General features: G+C 47.0%; 1 protein-coding gene across 1 annotated transcript; it reads right to left on the bottom strand.

The window, feature by feature from the left end:
• Positions 1 to 6,929: 6,929 nt before the first annotated feature.
• On the bottom strand, positions 6,930 to 18,337 carry LOC139229644 (E3 ubiquitin-protein ligase TRIM39-like). Its single transcript, XM_070861163.1, has 2 exons — positions 18,065 to 18,337; positions 6,930 to 7,667 (listed from the first exon to the last, which is right to left on the bottom strand). The coding sequence occupies exons 1-2, from the start codon at positions 18,132 to 18,134 to the stop codon at positions 7,147 to 7,149; spliced, it is 591 nt and encodes a 196-aa protein (XP_070717264.1). The 5' UTR covers positions 18,135 to 18,337; the 3' UTR covers positions 6,930 to 7,146.
• Between the last annotated feature and the right edge of the window lie 72 nt (positions 18,338 to 18,409).

The raw sequence follows: 18,409 nt of genomic DNA, 5'->3' as shown, positions 1-18,409 counted from the left end.
TGGCGAATGTTGAGGTAAATCTGGGAAGCGGGTGCAGAGCGAGCCGTATTGGGAAAAGCAGTAAAAGAGGTGTCCAGGTTCCACAGCTGACACAAGTGTGAGGGCCTTTTGCATCTCTTAACAGAGGGCGTAATGCTTGATTATCGACCCGTTTGTAAAATTGGGCCAAACTGAATGCAGCCGGCGCTGGGCCAGGTCAGTTCAGGAAGGCTTCATCAGGCAGGGCTTCAAAACAACAAACTAAACCTGCCTCCGGGAAATGATTGGACCAACCCAGATCCAAGTCCCCAGGATCGCACCTCGTTCTCCCGATCACTGCTCCTCCCTCTCCCGATCACCGCCCTCTACCTCTCCCGATCACTGCCCTTCCCTCTCCCCATCATTGCCCCCTCCCTCTCCCCATCACTGCCCCTCCCTCTCCCGATCACTGCCCTCTACCTCTCCCGATCACTGCCCTTCCCTCTCCCCATCATTGCCCCCTCCCTCTCCCCATCATTGCCCCTCCCTCTCCCCATCACCACCCATCACTGCCCCTCCCTCTCCCCATCACCATCCCTCCCTCTCCCCATCACTGTCCCCTCCCTCTCCCCATCACTGGCCCCTACCTCTCCCCATCACTGCCCCCTCCCTCTCCCCATCATTGCCCCCTCCCTCTCCCCATCACTGCCCCCTCCCTCTCCCGATCACTGCCCTCTACCTCTCCCGATCACTGCCCTTCCCTCTCCCCATCATTGCCCCCTCCCTCTCCTCATCACTGGCCCCTACCTCTCCCCATCACTGCCCCCTCCCTCTCCCCATCATTTCCCCCACCCTCTCCCCATCACTGGCCCCTCCCTCTCCCCATCACTGCCCCCTCCCTCTCCCCATCACTGCCCCTCCCTCTCCCCATCACCACCCATCACTGCCCCTCCCTCTCCCCATCACCACCTCTCCCTCTCCCCATCACTGTCCCCTCCCTCTCCCCATCACTGGCCCCTCCCTCTCCCAATCACTGCCCCCTCCCTCTCCCCATCACTGCACCCTCCCTCTCCCCATCACTGCCTCTCCCTCTCCCCATCACCACCCCTCCCTCTCCCCATCACCACCCCTCCCTCTCCCCATCACTGCCCCCTCCCTCTCCCCATCACTGCCCCCTCCCTCTCCCCATCACTGCCCCTCTCTCTCCCCATCACTGCCCCCTTCCTCTCCCCATCACCACCCCTCCCTCTCCTCATCGCCAACCCTCCTGCTCCCCAACACTGCCTCCTTCCTCTCCCCATCACTGCCCCATCCCTCTCCCGATCACTGCCCCCTCCCTCTCCCCATCACAGCCCCCTCTCGCTCTCCCCATCACTGCCCGCTCCCTCCAACTCCCATTCCCCGAACCTAGGACATACCTGGGATAGCACAGAAGGTTTCTGCTGCTCGGCAGTCACATTTCAGTAAAGACCGAGTCCCAATATTTGAAAGGTTATTGATCTGAAACATTAACTCTGTTTGTGTCTCCACAGATACCGCCTGACCTGCTGAGTGTTTCTAGCATTTTATGATATTTCAGATTTCCAGCATCAGCAGTATTTTGTTTTTGTATTTAAAACTGGAGTAATTCTGACCTTTCAATTTCATTTCAATTCACCAGTCCGTGTGTGGTAGGAAATCCAATGGCCGGTGAAATAGATGGACCGCGCCCAGGCCCCACTCACTCCCCCAGCCCTGCCCATTAATTGCCAAAGGGAGGGTGGGAGTTCCCAGCCCAGGGATTTGAGGCTAAACTCCACTGATTTATATACTGCATCTCCAGATAATCTCACCAGGGTCAACTGAGCCGCTGGTAACTTTAGCGTGGCAACTATTTTTATATAGATCACTCCGTTAGACTTTGCCATATTTCAGTGTCTCACACCACTGTTTAATTTCAGCTAAATATTTCAGTCATTTCAATCGGTAAACCTCTGGTCTTTGTGATAATATCTACTATTTAAAGAGAGTTTAGTATTGTAGGAGGAGACTAGATTGAATTCAGTCAGTAAATTACAGCCACTGAGGTTTCTGGTAATGCCCCAGATGTCCGCTGCTGTGAGGAGCAAATGGGAAAAAGTGACAGCATCTGGATGGTGAGGGGAAACATCTGTTTACAGCAGGGGTGTGGGATCAGACCCTGGAACAGGTTCATCCGGCCCGCGGACTTACCCTCAGAGGCGGACTGACTCTCGGCAAATGTCTCCAAGTGTCCCCGGGAACCCCCACCGATGGATTTGGACTCTGGACCTTTCTAAAGCCGGTCTTTCCCGGGGCTCTGAGGCGTTCCCCGAGCTCCCCCCTCCCGCTCTTCAGCCGCCTTCACTCACCCTGCAGCGCCCCTCTGCTCTGCAGTTAAACACCGATTAAAATGAGACAGATCTGATGAGGTTGGGCTCAGAACTCACCATTGACAAGATCATTGTCACTGGACGCGTGCTTTTCTATTTCAGACTCTGAATCTCACACAGACGGGTCGCTGAACAGATTCAGGAATTGTTCATTCAAGGAAGCTCCATCTGGCTCCTTCCGAGAGTGAGTGAAGCTGGCGGCCCCTGGGGAAGTGTGGCCAATGGCCATTGTGGGAAAGCAGCTGGAGTGACCCGGACAGCGGCAATCCACTTGAGACACGGCGGTGTAGCGCCACCTTCCGCCTGTGGAGCAATATTACAGGCAGCAAGGTCCCCGGGTTCCTGCAGCTCACAGCTCACTCTGGTACAGGGCTGGGACATTATTTGGGCTGGAGGGCACTTAACAAGTTTTGGTGAGTTGTTGGGGGCCGTCCACCAACCTTCCACCAATCGCGGCCGGACGGGCAGCAAATTTAAAGGGCCGTGAGTGAAAACAATTGGAGCCAACATTGCACACAACATAAACGTTGCATAAACATAAATTCAGATTGTAGTCAGGTTCTATTTTACACACACAACGTGTGTTCGGTATTGCTTAGAAATGGATCAAATATAAAAGTTGAAAATGTTGTGGTATCTTCTGGTCTCTGTAACTCAGTGCTGTGAAATAGAACTATTCCCTCTTTAGAGCCTGTGTCAGCATCAATTCCCCACCTCAGGCATCCTCATGTCCCGCTGCACAGATGACTAATGCCGTCCCAATTGGTGCCAGATGAGAACTCCCCTGCCGTCGTACTCTGGATACAGCGAGAGGAAAGGTGCAGCGCGGTAAATGAGTTGTGGCGATGAGCTGCCATGACCCCACTCTAAAATGGATAGGGCATATTCCACTGCGCCGTGCATACTGGGTACGTCCATCCGCCATTGGGGCCCAGACTCGCGGAACGGTCCTTTTCAGATTGGTTTAGGGAGAATCGCTTTTGCGAATTATTAATTTGAATTAAGTATTACTATGGCTTTTCCTCGGCTCCAGTTCGGTTCTGTCTCTGACCGATCAGAAGTGAAAGTGGATAGACGAATGTGCAGCTCAAGCTCCTGCTCGCGTACTACTCGTCCCGTCCAGCGGGCCGGATAGAATGACTTCGCGGGAGGGATATGGCCCGCGGGACGTATATTGCCCAACACTGCTCCAGACCCAACTCGTTACTGACTACAAACGGTCTGGTGACACACGGTGTGAGATAGAGATCCATAAACTGAATCGTGTTAATGATTGCAGCCGCTCACCCTAAAACTCAAAGTGCCCTCAATGTCAAGGAGCTGTCTGGAAGACATGACCAGTGTCAGTACTTCCTGATTGAAACTGCTGGACTCATGTTTCTGTGGGTGGATCCAAACCCGGTTCCCAATCACAGATCATTTTTTGAATCCCTGGAAGTGCTGCTCACATCTCGATGAAATACTGTTAAATTCACTGTCTATGACGTTGCACTTTGCACCTTGGATCAGACTGAGACAAATGGGTATTGTGCTGAGCGTGGGGGAAGGGCGGGACGAAAGGAGGGGGACAGAGGAGAGACCGATGCTGATTTGAAATAAATTAATCTTTTGCATAGATTTTTTATGCAATGCCATCATGCAAAATGTTCCACTTGAGTCATCATATCCAACATTGGAATGATTGTCTTTACCATCCGATATTCCGGGTCATCTGAGCGGGGAGCAGAAAAAAAAATCTGCTCAGCGGATCACACCCCGGTAACAGAACACAAATTCATTTCAACTGAAATGAATGGGATGAAATCAGGCGGTTTCTGTTATCAGCCTACGATCCTCTGTATCACATTTTTCATTGTGCGTTTTAACAAGCAACACAACACCCCGGCAAGAAAGACTAAAATCTACTTCATTGTAAGCTGGAACATACTTTCACCAATTGTATATAATTTTGGCGATTGTTGAGATAAATCTGGGAAACATTTGGGTCTTGAAATTCGATGGCGTCTTGGATGGAGCCTTTGCATGTTGTCATACACAATCTGATCATTCAGCGAATGTAAACCCTTTGTGTCAAGGGGGTAAAATGTACGGGTTTACCCAGCAATGTGGGCACCATCTGTGTATCTGGGAAAGTCAGTAACCTCATAAAACAGGGTGACGAATAGTTTTTGCCTTGCGCTGAAGTTCACATGAATTCATCTGTCTTTTAAAATGCGTGTGAGATACATCTCTGATCTAATGGCTTCCTTTTAAAATTCGTGTTACCTCAACCAACCTTCAGACAACGCCAGAGGGAGATTAAAACAGGCTCTTTATTGATGTACAGGGTGATTACAATTATCAAAGTCAGTTAATAGATTTCGAGTTTACTTTAATTGAGAAAATTGTTTTACAATATTTACATCAATTATGATGAAAGTAATTGATGTGCAAAAGGAGACATTCAGTAAATGGGCGAAAATAAAGTGTGATCCAATAGTGGGAGCAGGGTTTCAAATCCTTACCATTTACCTGTTTAAAGAAAGAAAGAGTAAAGCAAATAAAAAATACCAGAGAGCTGGTCTGTAAAATCACAGTTTCCTGATAATATTTTCATTCCTGACTCCGAGGTGAATCAGGAAATGTAGTTTCTAAAACTGCCGGAGAACAACACTTTGTAAATGCATTGGAGACTGTAAGGGAGATTTCAGTCCAGCTTAGAGGGCAGCACAGCTCAGACTGGGAGATCCCCATGTGTGGAGTGCAGCGTGCACCGTGGCACAGTAAGCAGAGCACCAGCACAGCCAGTACAAAGCCTGTTTATACTGTGGCTTTCTTTGTAGAAGTCCCTCGACCTCACTTTCCCCGCCTCTCCTCCTGAAGGCACTAACTAGAGGCTCGGGAACAGCAGGGCTGAGCTCAGTTGTGTCCTCACCTGCAAGAGGAGTCACTGGATAGTCCCCGGCCTGGGGCTCTTTTATCTAGAAAGGAGAAGGCTGAGGGAGGGGTGACCTGATAGAGGTCTTTAAAATGATGAAAGGTTAGGGTGGATGTATAGGAGATATTTCCACTTGCGGGGGAGATCAGGATTAGGAGCCATAAATATAAGATAGTCATCAATAAATCCAATAGGGAAGTCAGTAAAAACTGCTTTACCCAGTGAGTGATGAGAATGTGGAACTCGCTCCCCTCTGACAGCCGTAGTATCCCCACCATTGTTCTGTTAATTCAGTACAGGCTGGGGCCCTCCCAGCTCTGCACAGCTCAGTACCACACACACCAGGCTGAGCATTTACCCACTGAGCCATCAGGGCCACACACAGGGAATTCTAAACTCTAAACTGTAATCAAATAGTAGCAACTGATCCAATCAGCACAGAGAGACGTCACAATCATCTCTCTCTCTCGAAATAAACTACAATGGAACCTCGACCGTATGCAATGATGGAGCGGACCACCAATAGAGAGTGGAAATGGGTGGATAATCCAGCACCCCTTACTTACACTGACAGAGTTTTTTAACCTTTGGTTTATTTTGATTCCATAATCAAGTCTCAGTGTCTGCACACAAGATGTTTCCATTTTAAATGCAAAATGCATTTCCTTGAAATCAAGTGTTGGCAACCTGACACTGCTGGTCTCCGACATGAAACTCATTCCCCTGGTGTCCTGAATTGACCTCAATACAGGAACAGTAAATTACATCCGGTACTGGCCATCCAGATAACAACTACTTATCATATTTATTCGTTTTATTTAAACCCAGCCTGACTGCCAACTTTCTTGTAAATTACCGAGATCCAGCTGTAAATTTTTAGACCATTCACTGAAAAACCCACCAAATTACCATGTCAGCTTTGTAAATAAGGGCAAGTTCCATTGGCCAACTCCCCCAGATCCACCAACTGATTGCAGAAGGAATGTTGGCCGGGACATGGGTAAACTGCCTGCCCTTATTTGAATAGTGTCTCCTGATCTTTAATATCCAGTTGAACAGGCAGACAGGGTCTCCAACAATTCAACCTAAAGATGGTGCCTCTAAATAACAGTGACTGCACTTCACTGCGCTGTGACGTGTTTTGGGATGTCTTGAGATCCTGAAGGACTGATATGAATGCAAGCTCCTTCCTTCTGATTGTTTCAGTGTTGCACTGGAATGTCAGCTCAGGTTATGTACTCAGGGGCTTTAATCTTTCTAGGCCCCTGTTTAGTTTACGTCCTTCTTTCTGATCCAATTATCTTTCAGTTCTGCAGAAAGATCTGACCTGAATTGTTAAGTTAGTTGAGTGTTTCTAAATTTTTTGGTATGTCCGCAGTACTGATTTACTCCAGCAGGTGGTGATATTGCACTGTAAAACTTTACAGAGCTTTGTTCAGCTCGCCATCACCATCTCCTGGCTGAAAGCGGCACTACAATGACGTGCAGCCTTTTAAACTTAAGATTTACAAACTCCCCTCTTTTTGAAAAGAGATAGTTTGTGTGTTTCTCATCACCAATGCTGTGTGGTGCTGAATACCTGAGGCATGTGCTCATTTTCAGAGCACAACTTATACCTGCTTTTTAATACAAAGGAGCAGGGCAGTGATGAGAAAGGGCTGGGATGGAGTTGCTGTCGGCTTTTACTTTTTATTTGAGTCTCCTCACATTTTATATTTGTATCGGTTGTATTTACAGTCTCATTGGGATTTTACAAGGCATTATTTGGAAATTACATTTTCTAACAACTGATCCCTGACCTCTGCTCCTGACCCTATCCGTGCGGGGTCAAGTCATTGTGAGGTCATGGATGTCGTGGGCCGGCCTGAGGCCCCGCCCCTTTTACAGACTGGAGCAGATTCTCAGACACTTGTGCTCATCCCAAATCCCAAAGAAAGGATAAAGTTTCTCCGTGAATTTATTCCCAGTGAAGGTGTGGAGATGGGACCGGGTGTCCAAGGCGTAAAATGAAAGTGTCCCGGACTCGTAACTGAGATAAACTCCCACCTTCCCGGGGATCTTACTGACATGGAGAAGGGATGGACGGGAGGAGTTTACAGTAAACCGATCATCCTCCCGCCCGATGGTCCACAATCCATTCTCCGGGCTCAAACTGACCCCTCTCTTCCGCTCCACAGACTCTGCGGCTACTCCCAGAATCCAGCCCCGATTCATTGCCACCTCCACTTCCCAGTAATGTCTCCCCGATGTGAATCCGTCCGATCCCAGCACACAGGGCCGGGCTGTAAACCTCTTCTTGGTGTCAGGGAGATTCCTCCTGGTCCAGGTCCATCTCACACTCTTCAGATCCTCAGACACCTCAAGATATGGATTCGCTGTTTCCACATCCAGGATCACAGAGACTGGGAGAAAAAGCAGAGAGTTAGAGAGATTCACCCGGGATTGGGGGAGAAACTCGCTGGCGATCAGGGGAGGGATGCGCCGGGGATCGGGGGAGAGATGCTTTCACCAAGATCCCCCTTTCTGACTGATTTCCTGTTTCTCAACAGGAGAAAAGAGCCGCCCCGAGGGGAGGAAACGAGAATCTGAGAACAGCAGAAAACACCGGGACTTCCAGCGAGGGAGGTCACAGTTTCTGAAAATCACATTACACCCACCCGCCTCAGCACTGTGGTATTTTGTGGTAATGTAAAAAATAAAATGAACAAAATCTGGAACTGACGCCTCAATGTACAACTGAATACTGTTCCCAGTTTAATGCACCACAAATTGGGGTTTAAATACCTGGGGGGTTAAACACCTTCCATACTCAGCAACAAGAACAGCAACAACTTGTATTTATATAGCGCCTTTAATGTAGTAAAACATCCAAAGGTGCTTCACAGAAATGTTATAATAGAAACATGTGGAAACATATAAAATTATGACGGGATTGGACAGGTTAGAGGCCTGTTGCTGGCGAGTTCCAGAACCAGGGGTCACAGTCTAAGAATAAGGGGTAAGCCATTTGGGACCGATGAGGAGAAACTTCTTCACTCAGAGAGTGGTTAACCTGTGGCATTCTCTGCCACAGAAAGTTGTTGAGGCCAGTTCATTAGATATATTCAAAAGGGAGTTAGATATGGCCCTTATGGCCAAAGGGATCAAGGGGTATGGAGAGAAAGCAGGAAAGGGGTACTGAGGTTGAATGATCAGCCAGATCTATTGAATGGCGGTGCAGACTCGAAGGGCCGAATCCTGCACCTAATTTCTATGTGACGTGCCTACTAGTGCCTGTATCCCTAAAAACAGGTTCAATTTGAAGAGTATCCTCAAACGGGCACATAGAAACATAGAAAATAGGTGCAGGAGTAGGCCATTTGGCCCTTCGAGCCTGCACCACCATTCAATAAGATCATGGCTGATCATTCCCTCAGTATCCCTTTCCTGCTTTCTCGCCAGACCCCTTGATCCCCTTAGACGCAAGGGCCATATCTAACTCCCTCTTGAATATATTCAATGAACTGGCATCAACAACTCTCTGCGGTAGGGTATTCCACAGGTTAACAACTGAGTGAAGAAATTTCTCCTCATCTCAGTCCTAAATAGCCTACCCCTTATCCTAAGACTGTGTCCCCTGGTTCTGGACTTCCCCAACATCGGGAACATTCTACCCGCATCTAAACTGTCCCGTCCCGTCAGAATCTTATATGTTTCTATGAGATCCCCTCTCATCCTTCTAAACTCCAATGTATAAAGGCCCAGTTGATTCAGTCTCTCCTCATATGTCAGTCCAGCCACCCCGGGAATCAGTCTGGTGAACCTTCGCTGCACTCCCTCAATAGCAAGATCGTCCTTCCTCAGATTAGGAGACCAAAACTGAACACAATATTTCAGGTGAGGCCTGTACAACTGCAGTAAGACCTCCCTGCTCCTATACTCAAATCCACTAGCTATGAAGGCCAACATACGATTTGCCTTCTTCACCACCAGCTGTATCTGTATGCCAACTTTCAATGTAGACAGAACTCTGCTCTGCGGACTGTTCCCAGGGACGCACACTGAGACAGACATCATCTGCAGCTGGAGGGCCATCAACTCGGTGAAAGACGCACTTTGGTCTTCCCGAAACTTGCTTGTCTTCCAGAGCAAGGAGATATCCATGGCCGAGTGTTGCAGACTGGCGCAATCCAAGGTCCAGGAGTACGTGCTGAGGGACGCACTAAAGATTGGTGCAGTTGCCGCAAAGGCACGATGGGGAAGAGCCACAGTTTAAGGCCCTTCTGCCATGGTAAACCCAGGGGATGGAATCAGACTCCCCTCGAGATGTACTTGTTAAACTGCTTGTATACATAGAGCACCATGTACTGAAAAACATCTGTGCTGAAAAACATGTGTGTGTGCCATGTATAATGAAAGTCTCTGCACTGTTTAGTAACTCGTAAAGAAATGTAAATGTACCCCCATCCGGTCCGTGTACTGCATTCATCTTATTAGTGCTACATGTAATGTGATTTGTGATCAGGACTGAAATGTATCCTGGAATCTAATGTAAACCAGTTCTCATCTCTGCTCCATGTAATACCCTCATTTGCACAGTACTACATGTAACGTGATTTACGGAATGTACTAAACTGCACCTTGAAATGAAATGCACACTAGTGCATTGTACGGAACGGCTGTCAGCTTCCAAACGAATTGTATGGAATTGCTGACCGCAAGGCACTGAACTATTTTCCAATGTATTGTGAAAATTTTATATGAATAAAGTATATTTTTGAAAAAAAAATCCCTGAAGACCAGTTAAAACAGCAAGCCGTGTGTCCAAACCAGTCAGCAAAAGGGAAGTAATCGCTTGTTATTATAACCTCATTGTAGTTCTGTTATAACATAATTGACAACTGTTGATAATGTGCATGTGTGTGTCTTTTTAAGATAACTGATCACTGCTGCTAATGTGCATGTGTGTATGTTTTTAATAAACCCTTCCAATTGTTTTGAACGAATCGTCTCACCATCAAATATAAACCCAGAGAGATTTAGAAATCCTACATAGGGTAGAATGTGGGAGGCCAGCCAGGAGTGCTTTGGAGTAGTCAAGTCTAGAGGTAACAAAGGCATGGAGGAGACTTTCAGCAGCAGATGAGCTGAGGTAGAGGCGGAGGCGGGCGATGTTGCGGAGTGGAAATAGGCGGTTTTAGTTATGCTGCAGATATGTGGCCGGAAGCTCATTTCTGGGTCAAGTATGACACCTAGGTTGCGAACAGTCTGGTTCAGCCTCAGACAGATGCCAGGGAGAGGGATGGAGTCGTTGGCTAGGCAACGCAATTTGGAGAAAATTTCTGCTCATCCAGTACTGGAGGTCGGACTAGCAGTCTGACAATTTAGAGACCGTGGATGAAGTGGTGGTGAGGTAGAGCTGGGTGTCATCAGGATACATGTGGAAACTGACACTGTGCTTTCGGATGATGTCGCCAAGGGGCAGCACATCAATGAGAAATAGGAGGGGGCTAAGGATAGATCCTTGGGGGACACCAGAGGTTACGATGTGGGAAGAGAAGCCATTTCAGGTAATATTCTGGCTACGGTTAGATAGATAAGAATGGAACCAGGCGAGTGCTGTCCTATCCACGATGGCGGGGAGGCATTGGAGGAGGTCAACCATGTCAAAGGCTGCAGACATGTCGAGAAGGACATGAAGGATTCACTTGCAATTGTCACACACTCAAAGGATATCATGTGACTTTGATGAGCCGTTTCGGTACTGTGGCAGGGGCAGAATCCAGTTTGAAAGGATTCAAACATGAAGTTCCGGGAAAGGTGGGCACAGATTTGGGAGGTGACAACGTTCAAGCACTTTGGAGAGGAAAGGGAGGTTGTAGATGGGGCGGTAGTTTGCAAGGACGGAGGGGTCAAGGGTTGTTTTTTTTGAGGAGACGGGTCATGACATCAGATTTGAAGGAGAGGGAGACAGTACCTGAGGAGAGAGAACCATTAACAATGTCTGCCAACATGGGAGTCAGAAAAGGAAGTTGGGTGGGAATAGGGTCAAGGGAGCAGCAAGTGGGTCTCGTGGTCAAGGGGAGATCAGAGAGAAACTGGAGAAAGATGCGAGTTCAGGGCTAAGGCAGGGGGAGCCTCAGAGGAAGTTTGGCCCGGTGGGCTAGGGGAAGGAAGGGAAGTTGCAGAGGCAGCTGAGTGGATGGTCCCAATCTTTCAGACAAGAAGTCCATGAGCTCCGAGCGAACACGGATGAAATGAAATAAGCATTATTAGTTGTAGGTTTAAGTTTGTATTTTTTTATTTATTCGTGGGATGTGGGCAAGGCCAGTGTTTATTGCCCGTCCCTAATTATCCTCGAGAGGCTTTCGGCCATGTCTGAGGGAAGTTCAGAGTCAACCACATTGCTGTGGGTCTGGAGTCACATATGAGCCAGACCGGGTAAGGACGGCAGATTTCCTTCCCTGAAGGACATTAGTGAACCAGATGGGTTTTTAATGACAATCCGATAGTTACATGGTCACCATTACTGATACTAGCTTTTTATTCCAGGTTTATTTAACTGAATTTAAATTTCCCAGCTGCTATGGTAGGATATGAACTCCTGTCCCCTGATCATTAGTCCAGACCTGCTGGATTACTAGTCCAGTAATATTACCACTATACTACCGTTCCTTGTAACTGTTATCAGTGCATGCCGATTCTTAAATAATCATGCTTATAAAGTAGTGTAACATGCCTTGGGTGGACCCAGTTAGATTTAACATGGAAGACAGAGGCATTGGGCCTGCTTGACCAAATATTAAAAATGCAGACTTTAACAAGCCTTGTTAGCAAAGCGACAACCAGTCTGTGAGAAAAGCTGAGAGAATTCATGGAATTCCAGAGACTGAGATAAGAGACAAGCTTTTCGGCTTTGCTCATTTCATAGAATCATAGAATGACAGAAGCTGGCCCTTTCGGCCCATCGTGTCCATGCCGGCTAACAAGAGGCTATCCAGCCTAATCCCACTTTCCAGCTCTCGGTCCATAGCCCTGTAGGTTACAGCACTTCAGGTGCACATCCAAGTATGGTGTGGGTTTCTGTCTCGACCACCCTTTCAGGCTGTGAGTTCCAGACCACCACAACCCTCTGCGTGAAGAAATTTCCCTTCGAATCCCCTCGAAACCTTCTACCAATTACTTTGAATTTATGCCCGCTGGTAGTTGACCCCTCTGCTAAGGGAAATAAGTCCTTTAACCGACATATCGATTGGTCAAATCAAATCGCACGGGGTAGCCTTGAGGAGGAATTCATAGAATGCATACGGGATTGTTTCTTAGAACAGTATGTTACAGAACCTACAAGGGAGCAAGCGATCTTAGATCTGGTCCTGTGTAATGAGACAGGAATAATAAATGATCTCCTAGTAAAAGATCCTCTCGGAATGAGTGATCACAGTATGGTTGAATTTGTAATACAGATTGAGGGTGAGGAAGTAGTGTCTCAAACGAGCGTACTATGCTTAAACAAGGGGGACTACAGTGGGATGAGGGCAGAGTTGGCTAAAGTTGACTGGAAACACAGACTAAATGGTGGCACAATTGAGGAACAGTAGAGGACTTTTAAGGAGCTCTTTCATAGTGCTCAACAAAAATATATTCCAGTGAAAAAGAAGGGCGGTAAGAGAAGGGATAACCAGCCGTGGATAACCAAGGAAATAAGGGAGAGTATTAAATTAAAAACCAATGCATATAAGGTGGCCAAGGTTAGTGGGAAACTAGAAGATTGAGAAAATTTTAAACGACAGCAAAGAATGACCAAGAACAATAAAGAAAGGAAAGATAGATTACGAAAGTAAACTTGCACAAAACATAAAAAGATAGTAAAAGCTTTTACCGATATATAAAACAGAAAAGAGTGACCAAAGTAAATGTTGGTCCCTTAGAAGATGAGAAGGGGGATTTAATAATGGGAAATGTGGAAATGGCTGAGACCTTAAACAATTATTTTGCTTCGGTCTTCACAGTGGAAGACAAAAACCATGCCAAAAATTGCTGGTCTCGGGAATGTGGGAAGGGAGGCCCTTGAGACAATCACTATCACTAGGGGGGTAGTGCTGGATAGGCTAATGGGACTCAAGGTAGACAAGTCCCCTGGTCCGGATGAAATGCATCCCAGGGTATTAAAAGAGATGGCGGAAGTTATAGCAGATGCATTCGTTATAATCTACCAAAATTCTCTGGACTCTGGGGAGGTACCAACGGATTGGAAAGCAGCTAATATAACGCCTCTGTTTAAAATCACAGATAGATAGATTTTTAACCAATAAGGGAATTAAGGGTTACGGGGAGCGGGCGGGTAAGTGGAGCAGAGTCCACGGCCAGATCAGCCATGATCTTGTTGAATGGGGGAGCAGGCTCGAGGGGCTAGATGGCCTACTCCTGTTCCTAATTCTTATGTTCTTATGTTATGTTCTTTCTATCCACAAATCCAGACCCCTCATTAAGGTATATAAAATTATGAAATCTCCCCTCAGCCTCCTCTGTTCCAATGAAAACAATTCCAGTCTATCTAATCTGTCCTCATAGCTCATCCTCGTAAACCTCCTCTGTTCCCTTTACAGTGCAATCACGTGCTTCCTGTAAGGCGATAACCAGAACTGCATGCAGTATTCCAGCTGTGGCCTAACCAGTGTTTTATACAGTTCAAGCATTACCCCCCTGCTCTTGTATTCTATGCCTCAGCTAATAAAGGCAAGCATTCTGTATGCCTTCTTAATTACCCTATCTACCTGACCTGCTACTTTCAGGGGTCTGTGGACATGCACTCCAAGATCCCTTTGTTTCTCTACACTTCTCAGTATCCTATCATTTAATGTGTATTCCCTTTCCTTATTAGCCCTCCCCAAATGCATTACCTCATACTTCTCTGGATTGAATTCCATTTGCCACTGTTCTGCCCACTTGATTGATATCTTCCTGCAGTCTGCATCTTTCTTCATTATCAACCACACAGCCGATGTTAGTAGCAGCTGCAAACTTCTTAATCATACCCCCTATTTTCAAGTCTAGATCATTGATGTATATCACAAAAAGCAAAGGAGCCCTGCAGAACCCCATTGGAAACATCCTTCAGTTGCAAAAACACCCATCAACCTTTACCCTTTGCTTCCTGCCTCGGAGCCAATTTTGGATCCAACTTGCCACTTTGCCCTGGATCTCATGGGCTTTTACTTTCGTGACCAGTCTGCCATGTGGGACCTTATCAAAAGCTTTGCTAAAATCCATATACATTACATCATACGTTTTCCCTTCATCGACCCTCCTGGTTACCTCCTTGAAAAATTCAATCAAGTTAGTCAGAAAACGACCTTCCCTTAATAAATCCATGCTGACTGTCCTTGACTAATCTTTCTAAGTGAAGATTTATCCTGTCCTTCTGGATTTTTTTCAATAATTTTCCCACCACTGAGGTTAGGCTGACTGACCTGTAATTACTTGGTCTATTCCTTTCTCCCTTCTTAAACAAAGGTACCACATTAGCAGTCCTCCAGTCCTCTGGCACCAGACCTGAAGCCAGAGAGGATTGTGCTTCGCGTAACAACCTGGGATTCATTTCATCTGGACCTGGGGACTTATCCACTTTCAAAGCTGCTAATCATAAGAACATAAGAATTGGGAACAGGAGTAGGCCATCTAGCCGCTCGAGCCTGCTCCGCCATTCAATAAGATCATGGCTGATCTGGCCGTGGACTCAGCTCCACTTACCCGCCCTCTCCCCGTAACCCTTAATTCCCTTATTGGTTAAAAATCTATCTGTGACTTGAATGCATTCAATGAGCTAGCCTCAACTGCTTCCTTGGGCAGAGAATTCCACAGATTCACAACCCTCTGGGAGAAGAAATTCCTTCTCAACTCGGTTTTAAATTGGCTCCCCCGTATTTTGAGGCTGTGCCCCCTAGTTCTAGTCTCCCCTACCAGTGGAAACAACCTCTCTGCCTCTATCTTGTCTATCCCTTTCATGATTTTAAATGTTTCTATAAGATCATCCCTCATCCTTCTGAACTTCAACGAGTAAAGACCCAGTCTACTCAATCTATCCTCATAAGGTAACCCCCTCATCGCCAGAATCAGCCTAGTGAATCGTCTCTGTACTCCCTCCAAAGCCAGTATATCCTTCCTTAAGTAAGGTGACCAAAACTGCACGCAGTACTCCAGGTGTGGCCTTACCAATACCCTATACAGTTGCAGCAGGACCTCCCTGCTTTTGTACTCAATCTCTCTTGCAATCTCTGATAAGCCTCCCTTTTTTTCTTTATCCTCCCTGAAACCAGGGGGCAGGTTATCTTAGATCTGGTCCTGTGTAATGAGACAGGATTAATAAACAATCTGCTAGTAAAGGATCCCCTTGGAATGAGTGATCAGAACATGGTTGAATTTCAAATTCAGATGGAGGGCAAGAAAGTTGGAACTCAAACCAGATATTTCATAACTCTAACAAAAATGCATTCCAGCGAGGAGGAAAGGGTGTAAGAGAAAAGATAGCCATCTGTGGCTAAATAAAGGATGGTATCCAATTAAAAACAAGGTCATACAAAGTGGCCAAAATGAGTGAGAGGACAGAAGATTGGGAAGCTTTTAAAGGCCAGCAAAGAATGACTAAAAAAATGATTAAGAAAGGGAAGATAGACTATGAAAGTAAACTAGCACAAAATATAAAAACAGATAGCAAGAGTTTCTATATGTATATAAAAAGGAAATGAGTAGCTACAGTAAACGTTGGTCCCTTAGAGGACGAGACTGGGGAATTACTGATGAGAAACATGGAGATGGCAGAAACTCTGAACAAACATTTTGTATCAGTCTTTACAATAGAGGACACAAACAATATCCCAACAGTGGATAGTCAAGGGGTTATAGGGGGGAGGAACTTAACACAATCACAATTACTAAGAAGGTGGTACTCAGTAAGATAATGAGACTAAAGGCAGATAAATCCCCTGGACCAGATGGCTTGAATCCTAGGGTCTTAAGAGTAGTAGTGGCTGGGATAGTGAATGCATTGGTTGCAATTTACCAAAATTCCCTGGATTCTGGGGTGGTCCCAGCAGATTGGAAAAGGAGGCAGACAAAAAGCAGGAAACTACAGACCAGTTAGCTTAACATCTGTGGTTGGGAAAATGTTGGAGTCCATTATTAAAGCAGTAGCAGGACATGTGGAAAAGCATAATTCAGTCAGGCAGAGTCAGCATGCATTTATGAAGAGGAAGTCATGTTTGACAAATTTGCTGGAGTTTTTTAAGGATGTAACAAACAGAGTGGATAATGGGGAACCAGTGGATGTGGTGTATTTGGATTTCCAGAAGGCATTTGACAAGGTGCCACATAAAAGGTTATTGCACAAAATAAAAGTTCACGGGGTTGGGGGGGTAATATATTATCACAGATAGAGGATTGGGTAGCTAACAGAAAACAGAGAGTCGGGATAAATGGTTCATTCTCGGGTTGGCAATCAGTAACTAGTGGGGTGCTGCATGGATTAGTGCTGGGATCCCAACTATTTACAATAGATATTAAACAACTTGGATGAACTCAGCCAGGTTTGCTGATGATACAAAGATAGAAGGAAAAGCAATGTGTGAGGAGGACACAAAAAACCTGCAAAAGGACATAAACAGGCTAAGCTAGTGGGCAAAAATTTGGCAAATGGAGTGTAATATTGGAAAGTGCGAGGTTATGCACTTTGGCAGAAAAAAAAATGAAGAGCAGGTTATTATTTAAATGTAGAAAAATTGCAATGTGCTACAGCGCACCAGGACCTGGTGCATTAAACAGAAAAGGTAGTATGCAGGTACAGCAAGTGATCAGGAAGGCCAAAGGAACCTTGGCCTTTATTGCAAAGGGGATGGAATATAAAAGCAGGGAAGTCTTGCTACAGTTATACAGGGTATTAGTGAGGCCAATTACAGTTTCTGTCACAGGTGGGACAGACAGTCATTGAAGGAAAGGGTGGGAGTGAGTCTGGTTTGCAACGCGCTCCTTCCCCTGCCTGCGCTTGGTTTCTGCCCAGATGAGGAGGGCCCAGTGGCAGCATAGACCAACCCACAAGGCGATCTATGGATAGTAGGTGCGTCCGTGCGCACTAGGTCCGTGCAGCAGAGCTTGGTCTCCAGTCGTCTTGGTTAACCCTTGCCACTGGATCAAGACCTAGCTCTGTCAAGCCCATGTGGTGGCTGGTGTGCAACAACAACCCTACATTAAAAGAATCCATTCACAGGCATCTTCCATCCTTTAGTATGCAGTTCTGGACCTAGATTGTAGGGTCCCTCACTGAAACACCTGTGAACTCATCTATTTTTGGTGTGGAAGCAGGTTATCCTCGATATGAGGGACTGCCTAATACTATACTATGCATGCTCTCAGCAACAAGACTCGAGGTACTCAGTGCCCTCTCGGATGCTCTTCCTCCACTTAAGGCAGTCGTTGGCCAGGGACTCCCAGGTGTCGGTGGGAATGCTGCACTTTATCAAGGAGGCATGTTGAAGGGTGGAAGATGCCTGTGCCTGGATTTTTTTTAACGTGTGGTGACCATCGCACATCAGCCGCCACACGGCCTTTACCCAGTGGCAAGGGTTAACCAAGACGGCTGAAGACCTGCTCTGCTGCACGGACCCAGTGCACTCACATATCGCAGTGTGGGCTGGGCCCGTGCTGCCTCTGGGCCCCGATCACATCTCTCTGCAATCTCTCGTCGCTCCTGCTGTACCTGCCCACCTCCAATCAGCGGCCTGGATTATGGTAACCTGGAACTTGCACACTGTTTAAATACTGTCCTTACCGCAGCCACCGCTCAGCAGGTTCCCGGGGATGAAGCGACTGTCCACCTCGCTCACCAAACCCGTTGCCATGACGCCCCGGCTCCCCCCGAGTGAATAATAACAAGAATAATACAAAGTGTGAAATTAAATCCCCCCCGGAGTATAAAAGCAGGCGGCGGCCGCCGTGAGCCGCTCCCACCGGCTCTAACTCGCCGAGACAAGGGCCCAGCGCTGCGTCACTGGCGCTCAGCCCAAACACACTGCCCGAACTCCGAATCCAACTTCCAGTGAGGTCCGGGCCCACCCCGGAAACTAGCCTCCCTCGCTCTGAGTGACAGGCGCTCTGGCCAATCCGCTTCCCCCAG

Source organism: Pristiophorus japonicus, chromosome 19 (assembly GCF_044704955.1).
Source record: "Pristiophorus japonicus isolate sPriJap1 chromosome 19, sPriJap1.hap1, whole genome shotgun sequence".
Taxonomy (NCBI): Eukaryota; Metazoa; Chordata; class Chondrichthyes; family Pristiophoridae; genus Pristiophorus; species Pristiophorus japonicus.
This window is presented reverse-complemented; position numbering and strand designations above follow the sequence as displayed.

Coding starts and splice junctions, on each gene's coding strand:
- LOC139229644 (XM_070861163.1), bottom strand. CDS start 18,134: ATGGCAACGGGTTTGGTGAGCGAGGTGGACAGTCGCTTCATCCCCGGG. Junction 7,668..18,064: donor CCTGCTGAGCGGTGGCTGCG/GTAAGGACAGTA, acceptor TTTTTCTCCCAG/TCTCTGTGATCCTGGATGTG.